At 39.1% G+C, this 26,767-nt stretch overlaps 4 protein-coding genes across 5 annotated transcripts in view; 3 read left to right on the top strand and 1 right to left on the bottom strand.

Moving 5' to 3' along the window:
- Nucleotides 1-2,518, bottom strand: part of cdk19 (cyclin dependent kinase 19) — a 34,832-nt gene extending 32,314 nt beyond the window's left edge. Inside the window, exons 1-2 of the mRNA XM_077510617.1 lie at nucleotides 2,261-2,518; nucleotides 620-695 (exon numbers count right to left, since the gene is read on the bottom strand). Coding sequence (XP_077366743.1) covers nucleotides 620-695; nucleotides 2,261-2,388 — 204 coding nt within the window. The 5' untranslated portion in view covers nucleotides 2,389-2,518. The remainder of the gene's footprint in view (nucleotides 1-619; nucleotides 696-2,260) is intronic.
- Nucleotides 2,519-4,655: 2,137 nt separating this feature from the next.
- amd1 (adenosylmethionine decarboxylase 1) lies at nucleotides 4,656-14,094 on the top strand. The gene is made up of 9 exons (XM_077511089.1): nucleotides 4,656-5,006; nucleotides 8,508-8,594; nucleotides 9,487-9,613; nucleotides 9,729-9,831; nucleotides 10,313-10,355; nucleotides 10,536-10,680; nucleotides 11,484-11,576; nucleotides 11,660-11,815; nucleotides 13,076-14,094. Exons 1-9 carry the CDS (start codon nucleotides 4,894-4,896, stop codon nucleotides 13,217-13,219), a joined length of 1,011 nt encoding a protein of 336 aa, XP_077367215.1. The 5' UTR covers nucleotides 4,656-4,893; the 3' UTR covers nucleotides 13,220-14,094.
- Nucleotides 14,095-16,692: 2,598 nt separating this feature from the next.
- Nucleotides 16,693-21,413, top strand: rpf2 (ribosome production factor 2 homolog). Its single transcript, XM_077510660.1, has 10 exons — nucleotides 16,693-16,835; nucleotides 17,299-17,431; nucleotides 17,908-17,945; nucleotides 18,443-18,482; nucleotides 18,582-18,663; nucleotides 19,282-19,358; nucleotides 19,593-19,692; nucleotides 20,260-20,362; nucleotides 20,455-20,599; nucleotides 20,943-21,413. The coding sequence occupies exons 1-10, from the start codon at nucleotides 16,813-16,815 to the stop codon at nucleotides 21,117-21,119; spliced, it is 918 nt and encodes a 305-aa protein (XP_077366786.1). The 5' UTR covers nucleotides 16,693-16,812; the 3' UTR covers nucleotides 21,120-21,413.
- Nucleotides 21,414-21,945: 532 nt separating this feature from the next.
- Nucleotides 21,946-26,305, top strand: LOC144010562 (THAP domain-containing protein 3-like). 2 transcript variants are annotated; one of them, XM_077510934.1, is made up of 5 exons: nucleotides 21,946-22,637; nucleotides 23,347-23,451; nucleotides 23,658-23,712; nucleotides 25,510-25,617; nucleotides 25,962-26,305. In XM_077510934.1, exons 1-5 carry the CDS (start codon nucleotides 22,275-22,277, stop codon nucleotides 26,243-26,245), a joined length of 915 nt encoding a protein of 304 aa, XP_077367060.1. In that variant the 5' UTR covers nucleotides 21,946-22,274; the 3' UTR covers nucleotides 26,246-26,305. The 2 variants fall into 2 exon arrangements, with proteins under 2 accessions (XP_077367060.1, XP_077367059.1); XM_077510933.1 differs by having other exon boundaries at nucleotides 23,655-23,712.
- The last annotated feature ends 462 nt before the right edge of the window (nucleotides 26,306-26,767 follow it).

Below are 26,767 nucleotides of genomic sequence, written 5' to 3'. Positions count from 1 at the left end.
ATGGATGGATGGATGACACATAATGCAAAATTGTTAACTCATTCACTGCCAATGACGACTATAGACGTCAAAATCCAAGCAAACAGCCAGTTTTAATTTTGAAAAAAAAAGAAAAAAAGAAAAAATTTAAAATTAAAAGTTTAATAAAAAAAAATTTTATTTAGTTTTAGTTATAGTCTTCTGACTAAATTTAATTAAAGCCTTAGTCATAACTCAGTCACCTGATTGTATTTTAGTTTTAATCCAACTTTAGTCAACAAAAATAAAGAGCAATTTTAGTCGACTAAAATTGGCTTTTGGAGGCCGAGACCCAGTATGTGGTCTCAGTAAGACCAAGACCGATCACAAGAACGTCAACGCCCGTGTTGTAGGGTAACAGGAATCCGTTCTACGCACAATGGTAGCACTTAGCAATGAAATTGTTGTCATCGTTGTTATTCATAACAACAATGATCAATAACTATGAATGAAAACAATGAATAACTAAAACTTCAATTCAAATTTCTTGTCAAAATTCGCACTGGCTGTTTGCTTGGATTTTTGACGTCTTTAGTCGTCATTGGCAGTGAATGAGTTAATATTATTTTTTTGCCAGAGCACAAGTAAAAATGTCACTTACAGCAATTTCTCTGCACGCAGACATTGAAATTCCAGTGCCTTCTATCTGTTTCAGTGCATATTCCTTCTCGTCTATCCTGTAGGGAAAAAAAGAAATAAGGGAAAATATTACTTTGGTATTTGATTTCAAAATATGTAGTAAGACCTCTGATTCATATTGGTAAACATTTGCAGGAAAGCCATTTAACCTATAATTTTTATCTTGTGAAATAATTGTTTTCACAAGCACAAGTCTACCACAACCATTTCCTGGTTAGGGTCGCACACTGCTGAAGCTTATCCCTGCTGACTTCGGGTGAAAGGTGGACTTGTCTACACCCTGAACTGGTCGCCACTCAAGTCACAGGACACATACAGAAGAACGACCATTCGCACCGTCACTGAATGGGAACTGAACCCACCCTGCCTGCAATGCATCGAAGTCATTTGAATGCACCTCAGTGGCCCAAAAAGAAAACAAAATCTGACAAAAATAAGGATGCATTTAAAATGATGCAAATATGCAGGACTAAACAGCAAATGGAGCGCATACAAAATCAAGTGACAACTCCATTCGCTGAGCAGCTCACAAGGATCAAACAAATCGTCATTAAGGCATGCATCTATAAGACGAATTAAACTGCTCATAGCATTTCATATTTTGGTCTGTTATTATTACCACCTGAACTGTCAATACATCCAGCCAAGGGTTTCAAAAATGATGAGAATTCAATCACTAAAAAATGGGACAGCAACAAGGGTCAATGTACTGTATCAAAGTATTGATGGAAATCTAAAATATAAACATTGACAAATACACTGTGTAAACTTGAATATGTTTCATTCAGGCAAGTGCCCAACTCCGCTAAGATATTGTTAGAACTGAGCACAGCTATCTTTATTGATTATATCCATAAAATAGACTGAGTAGGAACTTTCACGCCTTCCATAGTTAAAAGTTTGACAACACAGACATCGTCATGAGCCATGGCTGTGTATGAAAAATTGCACAAAAAAAGTATATTCACCGAATGTGCTGTTAAATGTTGTGTGTACATTTTTAGTACGGTTGTGATCGTGCCCGGAACGTGTAGTCAATCCGCAGCTGATTTCACAAACCTTGCACAAGCATTGTTAAGTGTCACATGCTTTGAGCGTGACAACGTGAAAAGGACAACAAGCCGAGTCTCATATCCAACTACGAGTATGAAAAAAAAAAAAAAAAAAAAAGTTTGATCGTGCAGCGTTGGGAATGGGAGCGAGGCATTGACCGCGAAAGGAAGCCTCAACTGCTGCTATCGCGTGACGTGAGGACGACACCCGTGCCGCTCATGTGCGTTCCCATACGATGAATAGCAAGCACAGTAGCACACTACTGACGGGACATATAGCAAAAACAAAAAATAAGATGACCCGCTACTATGTTGTGCAGGACTATGTTGAAGGAGAGAGGAGACGAGCAGGAAGGGGAAAGAGGAGGGAGGGGGGCCGTTGGTGAGTGAGCGCGGTACATGAAAACAAAAACACAGACACGGGCTATCACTTTGGGAGGGGATTCAAATCTAACGCGCCGTTCGTAAACACATGCAAGTGTTGCTTGATTAAATGCACCCAGCGATCACTTCCATATCAATATAAACAATAACGTCCATGGTCATCTTACCCGTCTTTGCGCTTAGCTTTATAAACGTGCCCGTAGGTGCCTCGACCCACTTTGCAACCTTCATATTCGAACAGATCTTCGACTCTCTCTCTCTCGGCGGCCAGCTTTGTTTTGAAGTCGTAATCCATTCTAACCCATAAATACGTCGTAATTTACAATAAAATAAAATATTAATTATTACATGCATTAATTAAATAATCTGGTCGGTTTATTCCCCCACCATTTCCTTGTTTGGGATTTTGGTCTGCTCCGCTTAATGTTCACTGGCTCGTTGACGTTTCTAATTGGCGCACAATGCTCGCTGGGTAATGGAGTTTTGGTGAGCATGCGCAGCGATTCGTCACTACGTGAGAAGAGACATTTAAAAACTACAACCCGCATTTCTCGCCGCGGCGTGCTACACTTTGTGTACTCCTGTACGCTTTTAAGAATCCAGGGATTGGTTGTTTGAATTGCGTAATGTATACTTACGCTGTTTTTCAATAGTAATAGTACAGAACCTTGGCCACACAGGAATAAACACATATTTTTACTAAAAACTATGGTGATGGAACATCATTAAAATATATATAGCCGTTATGTTGTAATAAATCCTTACTTTTACTAGACAAGGTTTAAATTAAAATAATTCATGTTTTCTGGCTATAATCATTTTAATTGTAATATATATATATATATATATATATATATATATATATATATATATATATATATATATATATATATAAATATACTATTGCTACAAAAGTTGAACTACCTTTAATTTTACGTGCTATTTTTAAAACATGGAATGTATCAGAATGTGGCATTCAATTCAAAGCACACATTGAATAAAGTGATGCTATATATTTGAATGATACTGGCTGTGCCAGATAAATTCCAATAATCCCTGTGCTTTGTTGACATTTACAAATTCATAAAAACACGCCTGCTTTCATGACTTTATGAAACCACATGTCAAACTCAAGGCCTGCGGACCAGATCCGACCTGTTTCCTTTTATTTATTTATTTTAATTTTTTTTACAGTAACTTGAATCTTTGAACAAACTATTATTCTTGACCAAAACTGTTAAAGTATTATTGTGTTTTATAGATGTAATAATACAATGGGACGCTTCAGAACTTTTTTGGGTTTCACCATCCATCATATTGGCCCTCTGAGAGAAGCCGCAGCTATAAAGTGGTCCGTGACAAAAATTTGTTTGGCATCCCTGATCTAAATAAATTCATATTGACAAAATTCAGATTACGTATCACAATGATATTTTATTTTATTTTCCATCCATCCATTTTCTGGACCGCTTACTCCTCGGGCAGTAGGCGGGGTACACCCTGAACTGGTTGCCAGCCAATCGCAGTTTATTTTATTTTTAAAATTACCCTTAAAACCTTTGTGGACTCTTCTTCGAGGAATGATAGTCAAAGTTAGATGGAGAAATTGCTTGTCTCCACAACTAACTGATGGTGGTGACTACATTTTTCAGCAAGATGGTGCATGAACATCTCGCTGTTAATGAACACCTGCTGCACCATATTGATGCGGTTGTTCAGGATAAGACAATCGGGTGTTTTACGACTTGTTTCTTAGAGACAGCACAGTTTACATATACCACTTCCAGCTACCCTAGATAAGCTGAAAATGTGTGCCACTGATGTAGCACGCATGATCACTTCGGACATGCTACAAAATTGGACCATTGTATCCTATTAAACCAGCTGAAACTGGATAAAATCGTGCTTCCATGGCTACTTAATGTTAAAGAATAATTATTTACAACAATTAAGTTGCATCTTACATTTGTTTAAAACCAGGGAATGTTTTTGTGGACGCTCTGAAGTACAAACATGAGCTATTAAAGCTTTTTTTTTATTATTATTATTTTTTTTCTTCTTTTTTTTCTTTTTTCTTTTTCTTTTTTTCATTGTTTCTTTTTTCTATTTCTTTATTCATTTTTCCCTACTTTATTTAACAATTTTATAGACATACACTTCTAGAGAATGCAACGCCTGAACATGGCAACAATATAAACAGCAAAAAAATCTGAAAATAAACACAAAAAAATGTGGATTCTTGCAACTTCATATCACTTAAACTAAAAGAGGAGCGTATACAAAAAAATACTGGTTCATATTGCCACTTATTCTCCTTGCATATTTGTTACTTTCCCATTTCTTTAGGCATACGAAATGAGATATTAAATGTGGTACTTGAAAAGAAAAATGAGTATCATCACGTGACGTCGTGTTGTCAAGGAGAACTCTGCCATTGCGTTTATCGGTAACGGACAGCCCTTTGGACCAATCACATTTTATCAACCACAGTCCTACTATTCCATTGGTCATACAAGATAATGACGTATTCCTCGTTTTCTATAAAATGCCACCTCACAGTCAGTACACAGAGCTGTACACAGTATGGCCGGCGATATTAGCTAGCACTCGCTAACGGTATTCTCTGCAAAAGGGAAGACGGTAACAAGAAAACTCATCATTTGGATTGTTTAACGGACTGCACACCACTAAATTATAATCTGATTGATTACGGATTAATCAAGACAAAACGTTCTAACCGACGTTTATTCAATTTTTTTTTTTTTTTTTTTTTGTGGGGGGGGTGCGTGTCTGTTGTCCCATGATGGAAGATAACGGTGCACATTTCTTCGAGGGGACCGAAAAGCTGTTAGAGTTGTGGTTCTCCCGGCAGGATGAGACCAAGGGAACCGGGGACCTGCGAACCATCCCAAGGTTGGTTTCATTGTGGAAATCTTCTGTATCAGGTGGCCGTACACTTCAGGACGTAACCCTGACCACATGCTTGGCTTTAATCTCGCGTCATTCCGAATCATTTCATCATGTTTGTGTATTATTCAAATGCAATAGAGTGCCCCACAGGGTATTTTTCATTTTTAAATGTTAGCTGTTCATTCATTCATTCCAAAAGAGGAGATACCAAAGGCGGTCACCCGAGCCCACGCAGTTAAAAATGGCCACCCCCTCCTGGCTCATTCATTTGCTTAGTAGATGTACGGTGACTTAACAAATTTGGATATTGACGTGTGTATGTATTTTACGGTCAATTCTGTTGAATAACCAGGTCGCATTCAAATGTAAAACACGGTCACTGCTATATAGTTAACACTTGCTATTTATTTTTATTTTGTATTAGTAGGGTGCGGGTGGTCGTTGACAAGATTCATTTTTGAGGTTTTTATCTGTACAAAGCGAAAACATCTTTCTGCAACTAAACAATTATATAAATTAGCATTACTGTTGGTGCTTACTGTGAAGGTCACTATGATAGAAACGCGAATCGTATATGGGCCCAATGTGTGAGTCGAACGTCGTTCGATTTGAATTATGTATGGTGTATATATTTATAAAGTAGCGAAACCATTTGCATGGTGTTTATAATATGGTTTCACTGAGGAAGGAATAATGTTGTTGTTTTTTTTTCCCTGCGTCACTGGTCAACTAGTGGATCCACATTTGCTGTCAAGCATGTGCTCGGTCGTCCGTCACCACAACCACCGCGTGTTCCTTTGCTAGCAACCTGCCACGCATGACGCTTATATTACGAATTGCATTTACGAGTCTGTCAGTGCCTCATGCAGTCGTCTTTATGCCACTAATGAATGTCGTGAGGTGGTTAAACGTTGTATTCGTCAAGTTAGGGCCATACAATATTCGCCGGAAGTTAGAGGAAGGGACCAAATTCCCCAACGGACAACTTGCCTGAAACTGTTCCAGTCACGTTCCTCGGCATGCATTTCTCCCCCTCCCAGTGCACTCGATTGGCTAGTTTGTGCAACCTGCTTGCCACAGACGAAGACCTTTGCGTACTAGGCAGCATAGCAGCTAACATATTTGTGAACCTGTCAAAAAAAAAAAAACTAATAAGATATCACACGGCACAAGAGGGCAACCTAAGTAATGCCAAACTTGGATGTTTTTCAAGTGATTGTTTCATATTTATGAAAGAGAATGTTAATACAAATCTTTGTGTAATTGTAACTTTCTGAAGTTAGGAACCGTATGCAATGACCTATTTTATGTGAAAATATATCACGATGTTCAGTTACTACTGACTGTCATACAAGTATTTGCTCTTATTATGATTTGCATACAGTAATTAAATGTAGTTATTTTCTTTCTTTCCCATGTCAATCTGAGCAGTAAAATTGAATTTTTACAAGTCCAAGCCAGGCCGCTTTTATATGTGTATATAAATCAGATGCGTATCTGATGCAGCTGCAGTCTAGGTTGTGCCATGTTGTCAAACAGGTGTGAAAAACCATGTTGTACGAAGGAGCAGAAAACGTGCCATATTTACTTCCCTAAACACTCTCATTAAAAAAAATATAAGAAACTAAATCTCTCCTAATTTTGACGTTGTCTAGCCTCAAATCAGGTCTGACTCAATTTGATGGTCCTCTCCATGCTCCTTGTGAGTGTTTTCATTTTGTGATTGTTTTAACTTTTTGTCCCATTCAAGAAATTGTTGAAGGTGGATATGCGACTGTTGTGCTCCATCAGCCCCCCCCCCCTTTTTTTTAATCACTGAACAAATTAGCGATGCACGATAATGCTATTTTCAACCGATACGATGAAGCAATAATTTAGAAAGTGCCGATGTCGATTACCGATAAGTAAGCCGATAATCTTTCCACAACCTGTCATCCTATCACAAAGGTTGTTCTTTATCAAGCATCTACCCACCTTATGAATGACGATCAGTGTTAATTTACAGCCAGAGGGCCGATTAAAGGCTTGCTGTGCTACTGTGCAACAGGCTGGCTGGCTGTTAGCCAACTTCCAAATAAGTCCACAAGGGCATCTGATAAATGTCAATTTTGAGAGTGCTCTCACCTTAACAAGCGCACACACAAAACACCACCACCGGCCCCCCAATTCTCCAAGCCTATTACGCTTTTGCTGATTTGATCAACCAGTTTGACTTCCTTGTTATTTTCTCATAGATTTTGACATCAGTGCAGTCTGGTTTTTATATTTTAAAAAAAGCATGTTTTGTCTTGCTAACTCTTGTAGTATTTGGCCATCATTTGCGCTCCTTTCCGGGAGTCCAATCCGGCGAAAATGTGATCCCGCCGAAGCACCGCAAATAGACTATGGTGTACATTTCACACTCAAGTGGGAGTTGACCTCGGTCTCCAATGGCGCTGTCTCGCTGGTCTCAGGCTATGCTGTCATTTTGTATAGCCACCAATGACCATAAATGTAGGCCTTGTAGACCATAAATGAGGAATTTTGACTTGTAATTCAGTCTCCAAGGCGCATAAAAAAAATACACTCAAAAACATGACGTTTTGTAGTGTATAGATCCAACGTGTAAAGATCCTGTGAAAAAGCTATACTGAAGGCCAATACAAATTGGTGAACGGTGTATAGTTAAAGACTAACAATAGTAACAGTTTTGCATGAATCATTAACCGCCATGCTGTGCATCTTATTTGAGGCAGATTCCAAAACAGTCAAGCCATCTCACTGTTGGTCACTTGTTATCTTTTACAGGTAACCAATGCATAGTACCTGAAATCTCTTATTATGCCATGTGCACAGATTGAGGCCAAGAAACTGGTGGTGTTGATATTTTTGAAGTTTTTCTTGGTTCTCAATAATCATATGCAACTGTTGCTGTGCTGGAGTACATGACCTCTAAATACTGGACTCTGAGCTTATGCCTCATATATTCATCTTTGGATCATCAACATGAATTTGCCTTGCTGTTCCAATACTTTTGCAGGGGACTTGTATCATTGGAAAGCCGAGAGAGTTCTCCTCTTGATAATGCTGAAACCTCGTTTCTGAAACGGGTCACTGTGACTCATTTTGCTATGCTGAGTCACAAATTTCTCTCTTTGAGCAATATAATGTGACATAACACGCATTGTTGTTAATCCACATCTGTTACAGGAAATGACGCAACTTATTTATGTTGGTAGAAGGTATTTCTGTTCACACCTGCTTTTTTTTTTTATGTGACCGTGTGCTCACATTTGTGGCTGCCCTAATCACCGATGCTCGACTTTACTTGGGTGAACTAAGCAAGTGTTCAAATAACCCTTATCTGCATGACCTTGTAATTTTGCCTTGCTCTGCAGCAAGTATCGTATTCCTTGCTTCACTCCCCTCAGGATTGTGTTGAGGATACCTCATCTTGAGGGTGACTCAACACTTTGAATGTAAAACCATTGCTAAACTTCGCCAACGCTTGTGCTTCCTTTTCAGGTTTGAGTGGGACAAACTTTTGGAGAATGTGCACTGTTTGATCATAAGTGTGACAAAGACGGACAAGCAGGAAGCTTATATACTCAGGTGAGATGCGGAGCAGGACGTCTGCCGCGTTTGGCTCTGATTAGAAGGCTTTCCGGGATTAGGCCGGTCACCTTAAAGTCACTTGACATTGCCGCTGCTTGCCGTCACTTTCAGGTGACGAGATTGAGCACTCGCTGTACCGCCGTCACCGTCTTCGTATCCATGGAGATGCAAATTCTTCATCCTTATGAAACACAAAATAACTTGGTGGATAACATCACCCGTGTGAGGAAGTAGTGAACGACCAATCATGGCTCAGTTTGCTGACCAAACCCAGAAAACAGGTGAGCCATGATTGGTCGTTGCCTACTTCTTCAGCACAGCTGATGTCATCTTAGGTCGGCAGCAAGTGGAACAATTCTTTTTTTAAAGTTATTAATTGTACAAGCAAAATAATGAGGGTATCAAATTTATTCTGGACAAAATACTCACTTTTTCCTTCTGAAAATGGGTCAATGAGTCAAGTATCCAGTATCCCCTTAAAGTGCAATAATTCAGTTCTTTCATAAATTGTATTGTATAAGAACAGTAAATTTCAAGAAACGGTAAGATTCAAACCATTTTTGGGAAAATGAGATATGAAATGAATGGATTCATGGTCTTATGAATCAGTATCAGGCTAGCTGCTACTTTGTGTAACAGAATGGGGAAAGTCAAAAGAAATGAGACAAGATATCAGGATGAGAATTGTGGTCTGGTTCATATTTGGTTGCAATTTCTAGATGCCTGAAGGTGATAAATACAATGAGAATGTCCGAATGCACATGAAAGCAAAAGACCTTGAAGATACTAGCTGAAGCTAGCAAGCGTTTGTTGTTGTTCACAGTGAAACGAGTACTGTACAAACATGGAATTTTTATTTTATTTTTTTTTGTCTTTTTCCTCTTTCCAGTGAGAGTAGCATGTTTGTCTCCAAGAGACGTTTCATTTTGAAAACATGTGGAACCACCCTCTTACTGCAAGCACTGGTGCCTCTGCTGGAACTCGCCAGGGAGTACTGCGGTTTCGATGCCATCGAGGTGAGCCACGTCCTCTCAGCGCTGGCCCTCGCTACAAATCATTCATTTCTTGCTAAATTGAAACTGATCAGTGTTGATAACCAAGCACGTGCCCACCTGTTTCCTTGTTTCGCAGAATTTCTTCTACTCCCGCAAGAATTTTATGAAGCCAACCCATCAAGAGTTCCCTCATCGAAACTTCCAAGAGGAAGTAGACTTTCTCAGCCAGATTTTCCCAAGTATGTCACCAAAAATGTTATTTGTCGGGCCAGTCTTGCGTCTCGGCCATGTGCCAAACAGAACAATTTTAATTGGATGTGCACCATATTTCTCACCCTTTGTAGATGCAACTCGTGCTTGTGACAAATAAAAATAAATTTGAATTCTTGTTAAGAGAGCCAGGGGAAATCCTGGATCCATTTCTGTTTTTCTGGCTCTAAGCCTCCTAATTTTCATTCCATGTTTGTTGCCCAAGTCCAATCCTGCCACAAAGTTTCTTGGAAATAGTTTAAGCAATCATACAAAAAGCTATTCAAATTATTTATTTCTGACGAAGGTACAAACTTCCTGTTTACGCCCAAGGGGTTATCACTTGGGACCGGCAGATGAAGATGCGCTGGAGCATGTCAATTTAGTTCAACTTTAATTATTAATATGTAATCCTATGTCATACGGTCACGAAAAGAAAAATATTCCTTCTCTTGTCTTGACTTCATCCAGATGGTGCAGCCTACTGTATGGGACGTTTGAACTCTGACTGCTGGTAAGAACGCATCTTTACACATCGTTAGCGTAATAGCATAGCTGCCTAAGCCATATTTGGGGAAACTAGTACATTGCTATCTTGTTTTGATTTGGCAACACTATTAGTCTAACCACATGGTGCAACTTTAAAATGGAGTGTCGAGAGTCCAATCCTCACTGACATTTTGTTGTTGACCAGGTATCTGTTTACTCTGGACTTGCCAGAGTACTGGGAGAACAAGTATGCGGATCAGACACTGGAAGTTCTGATGAGTGACCTTGATCCAGCTATTATGGACCAGTTCTATATGAAAGATGGTGTTTCTGCAAGTGAAGTCACTCGTGTAAGAAAAGTTTTGAAAATGGAACACATTTATTGCCACGTGGGATTATTCAGTACAAGCTATCTATATAAACACAATTAGTCTGTGGTGCTTTGCTTTGTAATAGCATTTAAGCTAGCATTAGCTAATGTTTACAAAGCGAAGCAGTTTGATTAGCTATACAATTTATATGGAATATTTCTATGGAATACATGTGGAAGAACTGTTTACTATCTGTCAAAGTGCACATACAATGCTCGGGGAGGATGGAGAACAGTATTATACAGTATCGGTGTTGTTTTTGTTTTTTTACCTACTACATACATACACAAACTAAACTGCTATTAGGGGATCCTCTGTTTACGGCTTTTTTTTTTTTCTTAACTTGCGTCAGAATCCATTGTAGTCTATACCCAATCTATGGTAATGTACTAAAAATAATCACTGCACTAAATATTTGTATGGAAAAATTCTAGGCCATTAAATATAATCAAATGGAAAAAAATATGCCTCCTTGTGACAATGTATTCTTATGGTACTGCTAAAACTAGTTTTTGTTTGTTTTTTTGGCACGATTAATCTGTGTTGCACAGCTCTGCTCTTCTCCATGCTTCCATTGGGAAGTTTGTTTATAAAAAATAATTTAAAAAAAACAAAACTTTCCATCCCGAAAGCACTGTGTTGTCGCTCATTCATCATGTCACACTCAAGTCATTTAATAGATCTTTTGCATGATGGTCACATTTTAAAATTTCTCACAAAGCAATGTGGTTATTTGATGCCACCGTTTTGTTTTTTTTTGTTTTTGTTTTTTTTTTCCCCAGATGAGTGGAATTTGTGACCTGATACCAGGTTCTGTGATCGACGCCACAATGTTCAACCCATGTGGATACTCAATGAACGGAATGAAGACTGACGTGAGTGCTGCTTGGCCTTTCGAATCTATTGTGCGACTGGTCTCGTGTTACTGTAACCTGGGTCCTCCTGTTACCTGCTGCAGGGGACCTACTGGACCATTCACATCACCCCGGAGCCAGATTTCTCCTACGTTAGCTTTGAGACCAACCTCTCCCAGACTTCGTACGATGACCTCGTCCGGAAGGTGGTGGATGTGTTCAAGCCAGGAAAATTTGTGACAACGCTGTTTGTCAACCAGGCATGTATTTATTAATGCACTACGGCAGTGGTGTCCGAATTATGGTATGTGTAGTGGCCTTCAGCAGATATAAAAAATGTTTGACATAGCCAGGTGTTGGAAAGTGGGACCAGTGACACCAAACAATTTGACTTTTAGAAAAAAAATATACTGCACAACTAAAATACTACCCCAAGCAAAAAGTATGGAATCACCAGTCTTGGACAAGCACTCAGACGTTTTATTGTGTAGATCAAACTCGGATAAAAAGCATGAAATAGTCGTAAGGTCATTCCAAAGTGCAACATCTTGGCTTTCAGAAACACTAAAAGAAATGAAGAAAAAACATTGTGCTGGTCAGTAAATGTTACTTTTATAGAGCAAGTGCAGGGAAATAAATATGGAATCACTCTATTTTGAGCAGAAAATTACACGCCCAGTCAATGTTTTTTTTTCTTCATTTCTTTTAGTGTTTCTGAAAGCCAAGATGTTGCACTTTGGAATGACCTTACGACTGTTTCATGCTTTTTATCTGAGTTTGATCTACAGGATAAAACATCCGAGTGAGTGCTCGTCCAAGACTGGTGATTCCATACTTTTTGCTAGGGGGTGTAGTTAATGAGTTAAGACATTTCAGTTTCAGAAACGAATGTTTTTCCTCCACTTTGTGCGGTCTGTGGCAAGGTATGATTTTATGAATGGTTAAGAGGGGGGGGGAAACTGCTGAAATAACTCATAATTACTTGATTGGCTATAAGTTTATTAGTCGGACAATGTCAAAGTCATGTGACCCATGAATATGGGGGCGATTACTGTGCCAAAACTGTTTTTCAAATGTGCATTTCGATCCACAAATGTGTCAGAAAGAATTTGTATCCGTAACCAAAGTCGCAAATGTGTAACGAGAATCACCAAATACGTGACGAGAGTCTGCAAACGTGTGACTGAAGTCACAAAAGGCACATGTAAGAAAGCAGCCAAACGGGTCAGAAATATTTACGCAATCAGTGTATGCATTTGCAGATTTGTCACACATTTGTAGATTCTCGTTACACGTTTGTGACTTTGGTCACGGATACAAATTCTTTTTTTTTTTTTTTTACATATTTGTGGCTCGAAATACGCATTTATAAATTAGTTTTGGCACAATAATGGCCCCGTATTTGAATCCTTTTTCTGTGTGCGTCCGTCAAAGGAAAAATGTTTGGACACCTCTTGCACTACAGCTTTAGCCGAATATTTTCTCCTCAGTCTAACTTGAACCCTCTCCTCTCGCTGCAGAGCTCCAAATGTCGCAGTGTCTTCTCTTCTACCCAAAAACTCGATGGGTTTAAGCGTCTCGACCGCCAGCTGGCTCAATTCAACGATTACAATTTTGTGTTCACAAGCTACGCCAAGAACTGCCAGAAGAATCAGAAGAGCTGAGGGTGGGAGATGAAGAAGAAGAGGCGTAAAAAAGGTGGCCGCTTGGGGTTCCTTCCCGGTGGCCGCCTTCCAGTAGAAGGCTTGTCGTCCCGCCTTCCCCGTCCCGCCCTCGTCTCCTGTCACGAATCCCCCGGCGGCAAGGACGACAAGCCCAGTTTAACCTCCCGTTTGAGTTGTTTGCATTGTTGTATCTGTGACTTAGACCTCTTGCATGAAAGCTCTTTTCTCTGTTTCGATATGCTCGCACACTCTTGCTGTGATCTTGAAGTGCATGTAGAGGAATTAAACGCGCTCCATTTGAGGCTTTCCACCTGTGACCAGTCCAAAGGCCGCCACCTGCAGGTCTCCTCCCTCATCCCGCACAGACAGGGCTTCCGGCCGCACTAAGTCCACAGCCCTGACATGCTCAGATGAGTTAGTCTTCCTGAATGCAGTCGTGCATACGACCCACAATTTGCTATGCCACCATTGGTCAGGATTACGGAGTGCACTTTAGTCATTTAAAAAAAATAAATAAATAATTTTTTTACCCATGTTATGAAAATGAAAGCTGGCCTTTTGTCTCTGAATGTGAAAGTTGTAATAAGCCTTGACCGTTTTCAGTTGCAATCTAAAATTGCATATTTTCATGCCTGGTATTTTTCTTCAATCTTCATGTTTTCAAACTACGGAAGAGGATTAGGGCCAGTTGAAGGGGCAGACGGGGGAGGTTGGCAGTATTTCTGATGTTATTCTGACTTTATTCTCAGAATTCTGACTTTAAAATAAGAATTCTGGTTTTATTTAAGGAAGTCTGACCCCCCCACACAATTCATAGCTCGACGCCACAAAGTCAGAAGTCAAGTCAAGAGGATTAGGATCAGTGAAGAGGGGGGGGGGTGGGGGGGGGGGGGGGGGGGGGGTCGGCAGGATTCTCATTTTAATTTTGACTTTCAAGTGAGAATTGTGACTTTAATCTCGGAATTCTGACTTGCCCCCCACAATTCATAGCTCTATGCCACAAAGTCAGATTTCTCACTTTTAAAGTCAGAATTCTGAGTTTAAAGTGATGGTGAGATTTCTAACTTTATTTTCGGAATTCTGACTTACCCCCCACAATTCATAGCTCTACACCACAGTCAGAATTGTCACTTTAAAGTCAGAGTTCTCACTATCACTTTAAGCTCAGAATTCTGACTTTTAAAATGAGAATTCTGACTTTATTTTAGGAATTCTGACTTGCCCCCCCACAATTCATAGCTCTATGCACAAAGTCAGAATTCTGAGATTAAAGTGATAGTGAGAATTCTGACTTTCTGATTTACCCCAACCAATTCAAAGTCAGAATTCTCATATTTTATTTTTTCCTCTTCACTGACCCGAATCCTCTTGTGTTATAAAACAGAAACCACAAATGTTACAGCTTTAAACTAATGGCCAGTGAAGAGAATATGAATAGTTCAAGACCTCTATAGGAAGCCTCTAGCTTGCCCGTCATATTCGTTTCACATTCACATGGAAAAAGAATGTAGTCCAGGCCATGCAAAGTACGCCGACGCCATCTCGTCCGCTTCGTCCTTCGAATGTACACGTCTCTCGAGAAAAGCCTGGTCCACTTTTGAGTGCTGAATGTATGCCTTCAAGCGCGCACACAGTGACGCCGCCCCCACACAATGCCCTCTGCCGACTGTCTATTGTCCCGCTCCCAGCAGGTCTCCCCTTTGCCAGCCAGCCCGACCAGACCAGTCAATTGGCCCCAGAATTAGACGGGAGGTGAGCTGGCGGGGGCATAATGAATCCGAAAGTTTCTGCTTGCCCAGCAAAGCATTTTTCCCCCTTGACAATATCCATCCACTGTGTCTCTTTCAGCCCCATACAAAAATGTGTAAGCGTACAATCGAGGCCCATCAGTCTGAGCATGCCAGGGTCATCCCGGATCATTCCACGTCCAACCACTGCACCATCTGCCATTTTATGTCATTACTGGTGCCCAGACTTTTTTTTTTTTTTTTTTTTTTTTTTTTTTTGCTGTGAATTGGGCTTCCTCACTATTTTTATTTGCCACCGTGAAAGATCTGGCACATAAAATAGTTCCCCCCGAGTTTGTCTAATATGGCCTTTTTAGAGTGGTTTCATCATTTCCTCGAGGACCAACGTCTGCACTCATTTGACCACCTCAGCTTGGCAGCCCTTCTCCTCAGCCCCATGAGGTGTATACCACATGCAAACCAGCACTGTTCAATGTTCACTTTATAAGTAAATACAGTGGATCATTGCCATTTCTCTTTTTCTTTTCTTTTTTCGGCTACCAGTAACTCACTTGTTTCTTTGCTGAGGACCAATTTTCTTTTCTTTTCTTTTTTTTTTCTGCCAATGTTTGTCACACTAGGTTTGAGGCAGTTTGTTCAACGTCACAGTTGATTCCACACTTGTGCCACCTCGACACACTAGAACCTTGGACTTACCTTTGTGAATCTTCCAGTTAAAAACTCCGAGGAAAGTTCTTGAAAAGCCTCCGCTTGTGGAGTGTTGAGTGCTGTTACGCAATGTGTCAGGATCGATGGAGAAATGTTGCTGTTCTAATTCTCTTGCTATTTGGATAGTCAAGATGTGCTAAAATCTGTGTTATGAGCTTGATGCAAAAATAAAAATACTCTTCTGTGCATTGTTTTTTGTTTTTTTTCTCCTCACAATACAGTACAGTGCTACCTTCTATAATCATTAGCAGTTTTACATATTTAATGGCAGATGAAACTACGTTTGAATCTATATTGGGAATTACTCAGGTAATAGGCAATTGTTTTCCATAAAGTCACCTATTAGCAGGTAATGTTAAGGTTCATAGTTAAGGCGTACATAATCAAAATTAGTATAGTCAAGAACTGCATTACTAATAGGGCACTGACTTTTAAGGACTACATTTAAATTTGAAGATAAAAGCTGTAAACATTTTTTAAAACATACTAATTAAATCTTGAGGTATAGTAACATGAACTTTGACCTTAGCCAAAGCAAGCATTCTGTCGCAAACGCGGAGATTGTCACGTGGCACATTCATTAGCGCATGATGATGCCACCTGGTGGACACCACGGGTTCTCATGGGATATTTATACCGGAAGTGTGTCAAATTAGTTGGTTCCCGGTGAATTTGTAAATAATTTGGAACTGCTTTCATTTAATAAAGGAAGTCAGATGTCGTTTACTATTTTTACACTAAACGTGAATCAAAAAGTACTTTCAAACTTACCCATCCATGTGGGGCAATTTCTAATACCACTCCTTTCATACTCGTAATAATGAGGCAAAAGAGACATGAATCATGTGAAGCTATTTTAACCAACCTGAGAAATGGCCCTCAGTACGATGCACTAATATGAAACGAGATTTTTTTTCCCCCCCAGTAATTATACTTTTGTGATATTTTCAAACAGTATGATGTCCCTGCATTGTCTAATATTTGACACTAGGCGGCGGTACTGCGTTTGAGGCACCATCCAACAACCACGAATCTCGCCAGCAAACAACTCGTGTTGTCTTCCGGTTTGTCTCCAGCGCGTGGAAGTTCGGCAACGTGAAGCTAAGCTTCAACAGGAACGCGACGAAATACTCGACAATGACGCAGTCCGACGGTGTAATGTAAGTTTTTGCTGACACGACGTCCGCTGTGTCGAACTGTATTTTGTGTGTGTGTGTGTCCCAGTGGTACGTGTTTGTGCAGGTAAAACAAAACTTCAGACAGTGCCTGGTTATTTTTGCTCTGACCGGCAAATCTCCTGCTATTGTTATTTTGCCGTGAACGGCTCTGTATCGCCGGAGCCATACTTTCTATCTTGGCCTGGTGTACAGTACTTGGCTCAATTCACTAAATGTGAACACAAGGGCATTTTACAGGTATACTTTAAAAAAATTCAAAAATCTAACCTTATCACTGATTTGAGATACTTTTCGGCAGTTTAGCATTTTGAGACACATTTTTTTAAATGGTGGATCTAAGGAACAAGTGTCATTTAAAAAGCATGTGCTATTTCTGATGTGAAGGCTTTCTGAAAACAAATGTCAGAAATAATTCTGTAATTCTGTACTGTGGTTCTGTCCTCAGAAAACCAAAGACCAAGCGCTCCAAGCGCTTCCTGGAGAGTCGAGCACCCAAACTGGCAGAGGGTGGAAAGAGTGCCATGATCATGAAAGGGGGGAATGCCAGTCAAACTGTTAGCCAGGCCCTGAAGGACATAGTAAGTCAACTGATGCTACCCAATTAGAAGGACGTAAGAACCTTGTAGCTGATGCCCACTGACATCATTTTTCTTGGGCTGAGAGTGGAAAATAACCGCTTTGTTGTCATTTGTTATTTAAGTGACTTCATGGGACTATGAAAATATAAAAAAAAAACATATGATCATTGATGTGCAAACGAGATACATATAGCTACTTTTTTTTTGTTTTTTTGTTGTTGCAAGTACCAATTTGCAATTGTTTGTGTTCAACAGGTGGAAAAAAAAAACTGCATCATGTTCGGTGCAAGTGTAGAACACATTTACAACAGCTTGCTAGAGCTGACTTTAATTGAATGAACTTTGTGAATCATTTAAAAGTATATGTGTATTTTACAACAACATAATTTGAAGATGGGATAGTTCTACTTTCATGCCTAAAGAAGGTCATTGAAATGCATGAATTAGTTCAAGCCCTATTTTTTTTTCTCTTTCAGTATTCCCTGAAAAAGCCCAATGCTGTTCTATACAAAAAGTAAGTGACTTTTTTTTTTTTTTTTTTTTTTTTTTTTTTTTTTTTTTTAAGTGATCAATGCAACTTTTTGTTTAGGAATAACAATTTGATGGTTAGTAGCTTCCTAGGCAAATTAATCTTTTAAAATCGAATTAAATGTGAACAGTTGAAGTCTCATGCAGCTGATTTCTATCATCTCATTGAAGTCACTTTGCATGAACCCTGAAATGATTTATAATTGCGTCTTTTTTGGTTCCTTTAAAAGCATCTTCAGGATGTGAGTCACAGCATTTTTCTCTTGACTTCAGTCGGTTGCACACGGACCGATTTTTAACATCTAAACTGATTTGTCATATGTCATCTTCATCAACAATCTCCCAAACCGCATGACTTTCGTAATACCAAGACTGACCTGTAAGAGGCAGTATGGTCCCACAGAACAATCAAACTGCTCGGGAAGAGAAGCAGAGAAATGAGTGTGCATGACAAATGAAGATGATTCCGAAATTTCTTTCCAGGAAGAACATCACAAGGCCGTTTGAGGACTCAACGTCACTGGTTAGTTAAGATGAAGCCACATATACTGTAACATTATTATTATTATTATTATTATTATTGCAATTTTATCATCTATGAATGTATTGATTTTATTTTTAGGAATTTTTCTCCAAGAAGACAGACTGCTCTCTGTTTCTGTTTGGTTCGCACAACAAGAAAAGACCCAACAACCTCATATTTGGTAAATATTTCTCACTTCCTATTTGGGTTCATAAAAAGTGAATATACTGATATAACAAATATATTGACTTAAAAGAAAAAAAGAAAAAGAATCCACAAGTGAGCAACCAACTCTGCAGGTGCAGAACTGCGAATATAGAGTTGTCGAATGTAGTTTTGTTTTGTAATATCACCATTCGCCACTTAGATGACAGTCATGTCTTAGTCTACGTCAGTAGGCATACATTTTTTTGTAGATTTGGAATGATATGCATTTTGAGTGAGTTGATTCTTGTGAGAGAGAAAAAAAAAGTACAAAATGAGTTGTTAATATTGGTTTCTTGTTCAACAGTTATGTGCTGTCATTGAATGTTAATTTTTACACAAGACAGTTCTTTTCACTGGGGGGGAAAAATGGAGGCATAAAAGGAAAGTTTTGTTTGTTTTTTTAACGGTTTATTTACGGTTGATACCCACCAATCGTGAGGAATAGGGATCACACTAGACCACGAATATTTAAAATTTGTGTGTAATTCACACATGAAGTACATGTTCTCCATTGCATTACAAGATTATCAATTAGCATGATTTGGGGTTTAAAAAAAAAAGTTTCTGTCACTGTCTTCTGGTTTATTTTCAGGTCGTCTATTTGACTTTCACGTGTTGGATATGATTGAACTGGGAATTGAGAAGTACGTCTCACTCAATGAGATTAAGGTATTATATACATGGCTTCTATGTTACAACTGGGAGTACGGTGCCAATAATTTGACCCTTCTGAAGCGCATGAGGACATCCTCTGAAATGTTTATTTTGGAACAAGCCCCTCACTGCATTATTAACATGTTTGTGTCTGAACCGCAGTAGAAGTATGATGATGATGGTGATGTTGACTGTATGCCCAGCCTTGCGTTGTCGGAGTACTTTTCCATTGTCTTCTTGTCTTTGCAGATGAGTAAATGTCCTGAGGGGACCAAACCGATGCTTGTGTTTGCTGGTGAGCCTTTTGATATGGACAATGAGCACAAACGACTGAAGAGTCTGCTCATTGGTACGTAAGAAAATGATTCTTGTTTGATTCAAATGTACGGAAGCGTATTGCAGTCACTTGTGGAAAAAAAAAAAAAAAAAAAAATTCTGATTAATTTTTGGGGGGAGCTTTGTTTTTTTGTGTGTGTAATTTGTTTTCTAAATGTTCTGTTTTTTGATATTTGTTTTCTGTTTTACTGAATAATATTTTTCTGTCCAAAAAATATTCTGAAAGACGGGGAAAATATTCTGAAAAATAGAAGAATAAATTACTAAGAAAAACTGAAAAAATATCAGAAAAACGGGGGGGGAAATTATTTAAAAAACAAAAACAAATAATAAACAAATACAGAAGCTGGTGCTCTGTTTTTCGGAATCTTTTTTTTTTTCTTCCCGTTTTTGAAAAAAAAAAAATTCCCCTATTTTTCTGAATATTTGTTTTTTCTGTTTATCCGAGTAAGTTTTCCTCCTGTTTTTCTGATCCCCCCCGTTTTTCGGAATATTTTTAACAGAAAAAAAATGCAGAAAAACAGAAAATTAAAAAATAAATAAAAAAAAAAAAAAATGTCTGTCTGCTTTTCTTTTCCAGACTTCTTCAGGGGTCCAACTGTGTCTGCAGTGCGTTTGGCAGGCTTGGAACACGTTCTGCACTTCACTGCTGCGGATGGCAAAATATTTTTGCGTAGTTACAGGTGAAACTCCAACATTAAGATCTTAATTATTCTTCAAAGGCCACTTAATATTCATTAATTTTCTTTTGCTCTTCAAAACCGATTCTTCGCAGGTCGTTGTTGAAAAAGTCGGGCTGCAAGACACCACGCATTGAGCTGGAGGAGATCGGCCCGTCGTTTGATTTTGTTTTAAGAAGAACACACCTTGCTTCAGACGACTTGTACAAGTCATCTCACAGGCAGCCCAAGGCTCTAAAGGTACATTTCATGTCTGTTGGTTATAATCTTAATAAACGTTTTATCATCAGTGCACTTTAAATGGCAACATGACAGGATTTTCCCCCCAAAAAATGTCAAAATGCAAAGTAAAGTTGGTAAGGCCACTTCAACATGAGGACAATGCAGCAACAAATAAAATAAAAAATAAAAAAAAATGAGATGGCTGTGTTTTAAATGCTTTGCTGCCACCTTGTGGCATCTATTAGAAATTGCCTTTACAGGGCAGTTGTCAATTCTTTATTATAATGGAGTTTGCTGTTTATTTTGTATTTTTTGTAAATTAAAACATGTGTAAATTTCATCCTTCTGTGACTCTTAACAGCCCAAGAAAAAGAAGAATATTTCCCACGATGCTTTTGGCACCAAGTTTGGCCGCGTGCACATGCAGAAGCAGGATCTTTCTAAGCTTCAGACGCGGAAGATGAAAGGTCTGCGGAAGAGGAAGAGCGAGGTGGTTGATGGTGGAGAGTCTCCCAAAGTGGCAAAAGTGGAGAATTGACCAAGTGATTATCTTGGAGAAGGAAAGTCATAGACTATGTATCAAAAAAGATAAAAATGTTTCAGCAAAATAAGTTTTTAATTTACCCGGTAACCTACACTCTATCGTGTGTTTTTTGTGTTGGGATGCTCCCAAGTATGTGAATTTTTTTTCTTTTTCTTTCAAGCGTATCCAACGTTGCTATAATACCGTTTAATTTACTCGACTTTATTTTATTACTCTGAGCTTAATTTTATGTTCATTGGTCAAGTTATGCAAAATAAAAAATTTAAACATTTATTCTGGTCGAACACAGTATGGCTGACGTAGGCTCCTGCTTGATTTATGATTCATGTTTCAATTATGACTTTGTTTATTTTATTTATTTATTTGTTTATTTTATTTATTTATTTATTTTTTGTGGTGCACATTAATGATATACATGTTGGCATGAATCACATCAACTGGGTATTTCATGAATCAGAATTACGCTTTCATTACTCCATCTTAGTGTAAAACATGCACTGTTGTCAGACAGTAGTAAAAGAGGCAACGTAAGATGGCTGACCTCTGGCTTCAGACAAAAAGGGCCTTGCCCCTGTGTTGTCTTGTGGGTCAAAAGTGACCGAGTATCATGTTTATAAAAAGTGACACCTTGTATACAGCAATGCCTGTTCTTAAAGCAACTTTATAAATAAAGTTGTGTTTAGTTATGGGTCGTTTCTGACCCGTGAATTATATAAGCATTCAAAGGTCAAATTTCAAACGTTGCCATGTTAATCTTGAAACCCGTCTCGAATTCAAGGTGGATTATGGGTAGCGGTGTGGTGCATTGTGGTTAGGCGAAACTACCAAACAGTCATTGAAAATGAATTGGAGCCAATGGAATCAGCTCTGGTAGTAACATTCAACCGCTGGAAAGCTGCCATTTTTTATTAACATGCATAGCATGTGGTTCACAGTTTACTGGTTTACTGTGGTAGTTGGTAGCCTCGTTTTTTGTTTTTGTTTGGGCTTTTTGTTTTTTCACGCATGCGCAGACTTCGACTATTTGAACCTGGCGTCTTCGGGTGTTTCCGGTTTCCGGTTTCCGGAGTCGTGACGTTACAGACGCCATAGTTACCACAGTCGCGTTCGATTGTGTGCGTTTGTGTTGAGTTGTTTCCCAGTTCAGCCATGGTTTATTGTGTCGCAGTTGGTTGCACTAATGGTCAAGGGAGTGGCAAGAGCTTCTTTAGCTTTCCAAAGGAAAAACAACTGCGTGACCGGTGGATACGAAAAGTCAGTCGGCAAGGAAGAAAGCGTGGTGAGCTCTGGTCGCCAACCAAGCACTCAAAGCTTTGTGGTGATCATTTTGAACCGGCGTGCTTCAGTAAAGACCTAGCAGAGAACATCGGGTACACGGGTGTCGTTCGACCCAGGCTGAAAACAGATGCCGTGCCAACGATTTTTCGTTTGGCAAATACGACCTCGAGCCTCAGCCCTAACAAGAAGAAGCCTGCTCGATGTGGCGCATTTGCGAAACGGCGCAGGCAAGAGGTGAGTAGCTCTTTGCATGCACGCTATGACTAACGTGAGTTGAACAGCAGAAAAAGAGGTGGTGTCATTTTTACTTATTTTGCCTACATGGCAAGCCCGCAGACACAGCAAAGCCTTTCTGTATAACTTTCCTCGATGTAAACACTTCGTCAACCGCTAGTTGGGCGTGCACCATGCGCGAAGGCGGATATGACGTCACCGAACCAAGTTGTTGACTTCCTAGCTGAGAAGAGTGTAGTTGATACAAAGAAGCGTCGAACGACAGTTTTTCAGAAAAAAAGCAAGAAAACGGGTAACAACTACAGTGCAGTACATAGTCAAGTCCTATTTTGGTTCGAGTTCTGTACTATCAATGTATGGGAAATTTTATAAATTGCAAGATGGAAATGGCACCCGGTCACAACAAAATGGGGCAGTGGGGCTACCAATAAAAATTGTTGGCGTATTTATTTACATTTATTGAAATGTTCAAATTAATAAAGAGGACAATAAAAGAAAAGACGATGTGACACGTGGCCACTATCATTCAAGAGAGAAAGTAAATATGGAACAAATTATTGCTGATGCAAAATTAAACATAGTCATGGAAACTTCGCCGTTCAGCATTGTAAAGTTATACATTTTTATTGACTACTGTATTTTGTTATGTATTGTGTATCTATTTTGAAGGCTTCGTGCACAAATCAACAGAGTTCAAACTTTCTTTCAGATGGTGGATGAGATGCTCAGGGGGTATCGGCCGAAGGAAAGCACAATACAGCCGGCATGTTTTAAAGCAGTGTTGAGTGATGAGTCCTGTGGAAGCATGCAAAATGTGAGTACACTTTTCATGATGCATTGAAAACAAAACAATTTGTGAAAAAATACTTTGATTTTTCAAATTCATCATGCATATGTATAATAATGACCCTACTGCACATATTTGTGAAGAATGTGTTTTATATATGTACTTGAAAATGTAACTGCGTTTCAACATAATTTGTGATTGAATTTTTGTTTATTTTCTCCCATTTTAAGCAGCAAGATACTTTGTGTCAAGCTACGCCCTTGATTCAATCAATTGGACATAATACAGGTAAGGGTAGTTATTTTACTAATTTATTTTGATGAGGGCGGACTCGGACATTTCATTGGTCCACTTTGACATGTTCGGTAATTTTATTTGTCAGATGTGACGAGACTTGAAGCTCGTTCAGTAAAAATGAATGAATAAACCATAAAAAAAAAAAAAAAAAAAATCGTAAATAAAAGACACAGGGTTCAAAGCATGGGACAAAAGTAGTCCGGAAATTACAGCATATCCACAACCCCTAGCAAAAAGTAAGGAATCACCAGTCTTGGATGAGCACTCACTCAGACATTTTATTCTGTAGATCGAACTCAGATAAAAAAACAAACATGAAACAGTCGTAAGGTCATTCCAAAGTGCAACATATTGGCTTTCTGAAACACTAAAAGAAATGAAGAAGACTGGTGATGCCATACTTTTTGCTGCGGGGGCGGGGGGAGACCGTGAGATTCGACGAGGAAGAAACTTTCTTCAGCCGCTGGACATCTGTGTCAACAAGGCGTTCAAATTGGTCTGGACTGGGAGGCAGTGCCGTGAGAGTAACGCCACAATTTATCAATGGATCGTGAATGCTTGGGCGGACGCAAAATCCGGCATGATTTTTCCGAGGAGCGCACGTCAACGACACTGACTGACAATGAGGCGGAGCCCGGTGTGTTTAATGGAGAACTTGTCCAAGTTTGTTTTGGATACAGAAGACGAGGACTTGGAGGGATTTGTGATTGATCAAAAGCAACGTGAGTACATTGTTATTGCTCTCTGCCTTTTTTAAAAAACTAGCGCTAGCATATGTTTTAGCATACTGCTAATGGCATGGTACCAGCTTGGAGGCGCTCCCAGCATGCTTTGTGGCACTGGCGATTGAAAGGGCGTTTAAAATGCAAGTTCTGTAATAATTATTCTGCTAGTTAGTGGTCTAGTTGTTGTATTGGTTTTGGTAGTGCTTTCTAGTTTGTTGCTACATGTTGATTTAATTTTGCCGTGACACTGTGATTGTACATGACATGGGGAAGAATGACTTGCCTGCATTCTGCGAGTTGAAAGTGGGTAAGCGAGAGATTCTGCTTACAATAATGAAAGTGGTCATTGGTCCTCACTTACATGGTACCGTATTTCGTGGTAAATATCTCATTTTCAATGTGGGCACATGCGGCTTATAATCAGGTGCGCCTTTATGGTCCAGCAATTCCGGTATATAAATTAAATCTATATGTTTAACCCTAATGTTTCGGCTGAACTCTTGGTTTATTAATTATAGTGGCAATAACTACTGTACATGAATTAGCAAATTTGAAAAAAATAGGAACCTTTTTTTTTTTTTTTTTTTTACCAACCACTTTGAAATATGTTATATTTAGTTGAATCATTATTAAATTTGTACATTTGATATCTAGTTGACATTTAGATACAGTATATATGTACCATTTAATGTAAAATTTAATATTCGGGTTGAACAATTTAAATTGACAAATACTTTTGTAAATGTGGAATAAGCATTTGATGATGTAATGCTGTGACAAACAAAAATTGAAGCCACCGAACAAATATCACCGAAGACATTTATTCAGAGTCACATCTGTCAAAAATGACAACTTTAGAATGATGTCACAAGGCTGTGTAATAACCGGTCAGTTAATTAAAAAGGAGTGACTCAAGTCTCACGCCTAATTTTTAGTCCATGCATTTTCTCTTAACACCATCGTTTTAAGTAAAGTCTGGTCAAGACAATTGGATTTGAACAGGTCAACTTAAGATATCTCAAGGCAAGCAAATCTTGTGATTATTGTGTGAAAATGTGCGCAGGAACAACAGCCGACTACGACGAAGAACTTCGTCAAACAAAAGAAGAGAAAAAACGTCAACGGCTGGGAATTGTTTACAAGCAGCCTCGAATTGTGCTCCACAGGGCGGGTTTGTTCACTTCGTATTCTTGCATAGTTATTAATTTAATGGTGGAAATGCTTCATTCCTACATTATGTTATTATTTTTATTCTCCACACTTTTTTTTGCCGCGTAACAACTCCCACATAATACTTTAGAATTTACACTGTTCAAATTTCAACTAGCTTCCAAAATGCACGCATCCCATAACGTCTGATTCCACATTACTTACGTTTTTTTCACAATTTAACTTATAATCTCAACTTTACTTCATAAGCATTTCACATGCATTCACCTATTAGCATTTTTTTATTAGCACTTTTTAAAATATTTTCCTCACTTTTTCATCTTCATGATTCCTTTTGTCTTTTAGATGTCAACAACGTTCATGGTTGTCCTGGTCAGCAGGAGCCTGAGCCTCCTCACATTAAAGAGGAAAAGGACCTGGTGGTGCCCCACATTAAAGTGGAACCAGAGAACCCCCACATTAAAGTGGAACCAGAGAACCCCCACATTAAAGTGGAACCACAGACCCACCACATTAAAGTGGAACCACAGACCCACCACATTAAAGTGGAACCACAGACCCACCACATTAAAGTGGAACCACAGACACCCCCCCCCATATTAAAGTGGAACCGGAGACCTCCCACATAAAGGAGGAGGAGCAAGAGCTTGTACACATTAAATAAATAAATGAAGCCTTAAATGGGTAAAGAGTAGTTGACTCTTTCTGGTAAAAAAAAACAAAAAAAAAACACAGTTCTCCAATCCATTTTTTGTTTGTGCTGTGTTTGTTTGGTGAGACAATGAAACACTGCGGTGCGCAACGGCAAACATGCTCGATTGGTATATACGGACAGCCATCTCAATACTTATCTCCAGTGGGAAGGACAGACGTTATGACAGTAACTGCTATCAATAGACCTGTAGTACAAGCTACTGCGGTGCCATAACCTCTTTCATTAAATATGTAGTAACCTGCACTTGTTTATTCAGTAGGCGGGGGGGGGGGGGGGGGGGGGGGGGTGGTCAGTCCCGCACACGCAGCTTAGGAACAAACAGCAGCCAGAGGTTTGTTCCTATAATCAGTTATACTTCTTTCTGTCCCCTTTCATTTCTTCTTTTTTTTAAAGAATGACATAAAAATTTTGAATTTAATTGAATTGTAAAAGGTAG

Source organism: Festucalex cinctus, chromosome 21 (genome assembly GCF_051991245.1).
Source record: "Festucalex cinctus isolate MCC-2025b chromosome 21, RoL_Fcin_1.0, whole genome shotgun sequence".
NCBI classification, from domain to species: domain Eukaryota; kingdom Metazoa; phylum Chordata; class Actinopteri; order Syngnathiformes; family Syngnathidae; genus Festucalex; species Festucalex cinctus.
The sequence above is the reverse complement of the archived record's forward strand: the minus strand, read 5'-3'. Positions and strand labels throughout refer to the sequence as shown.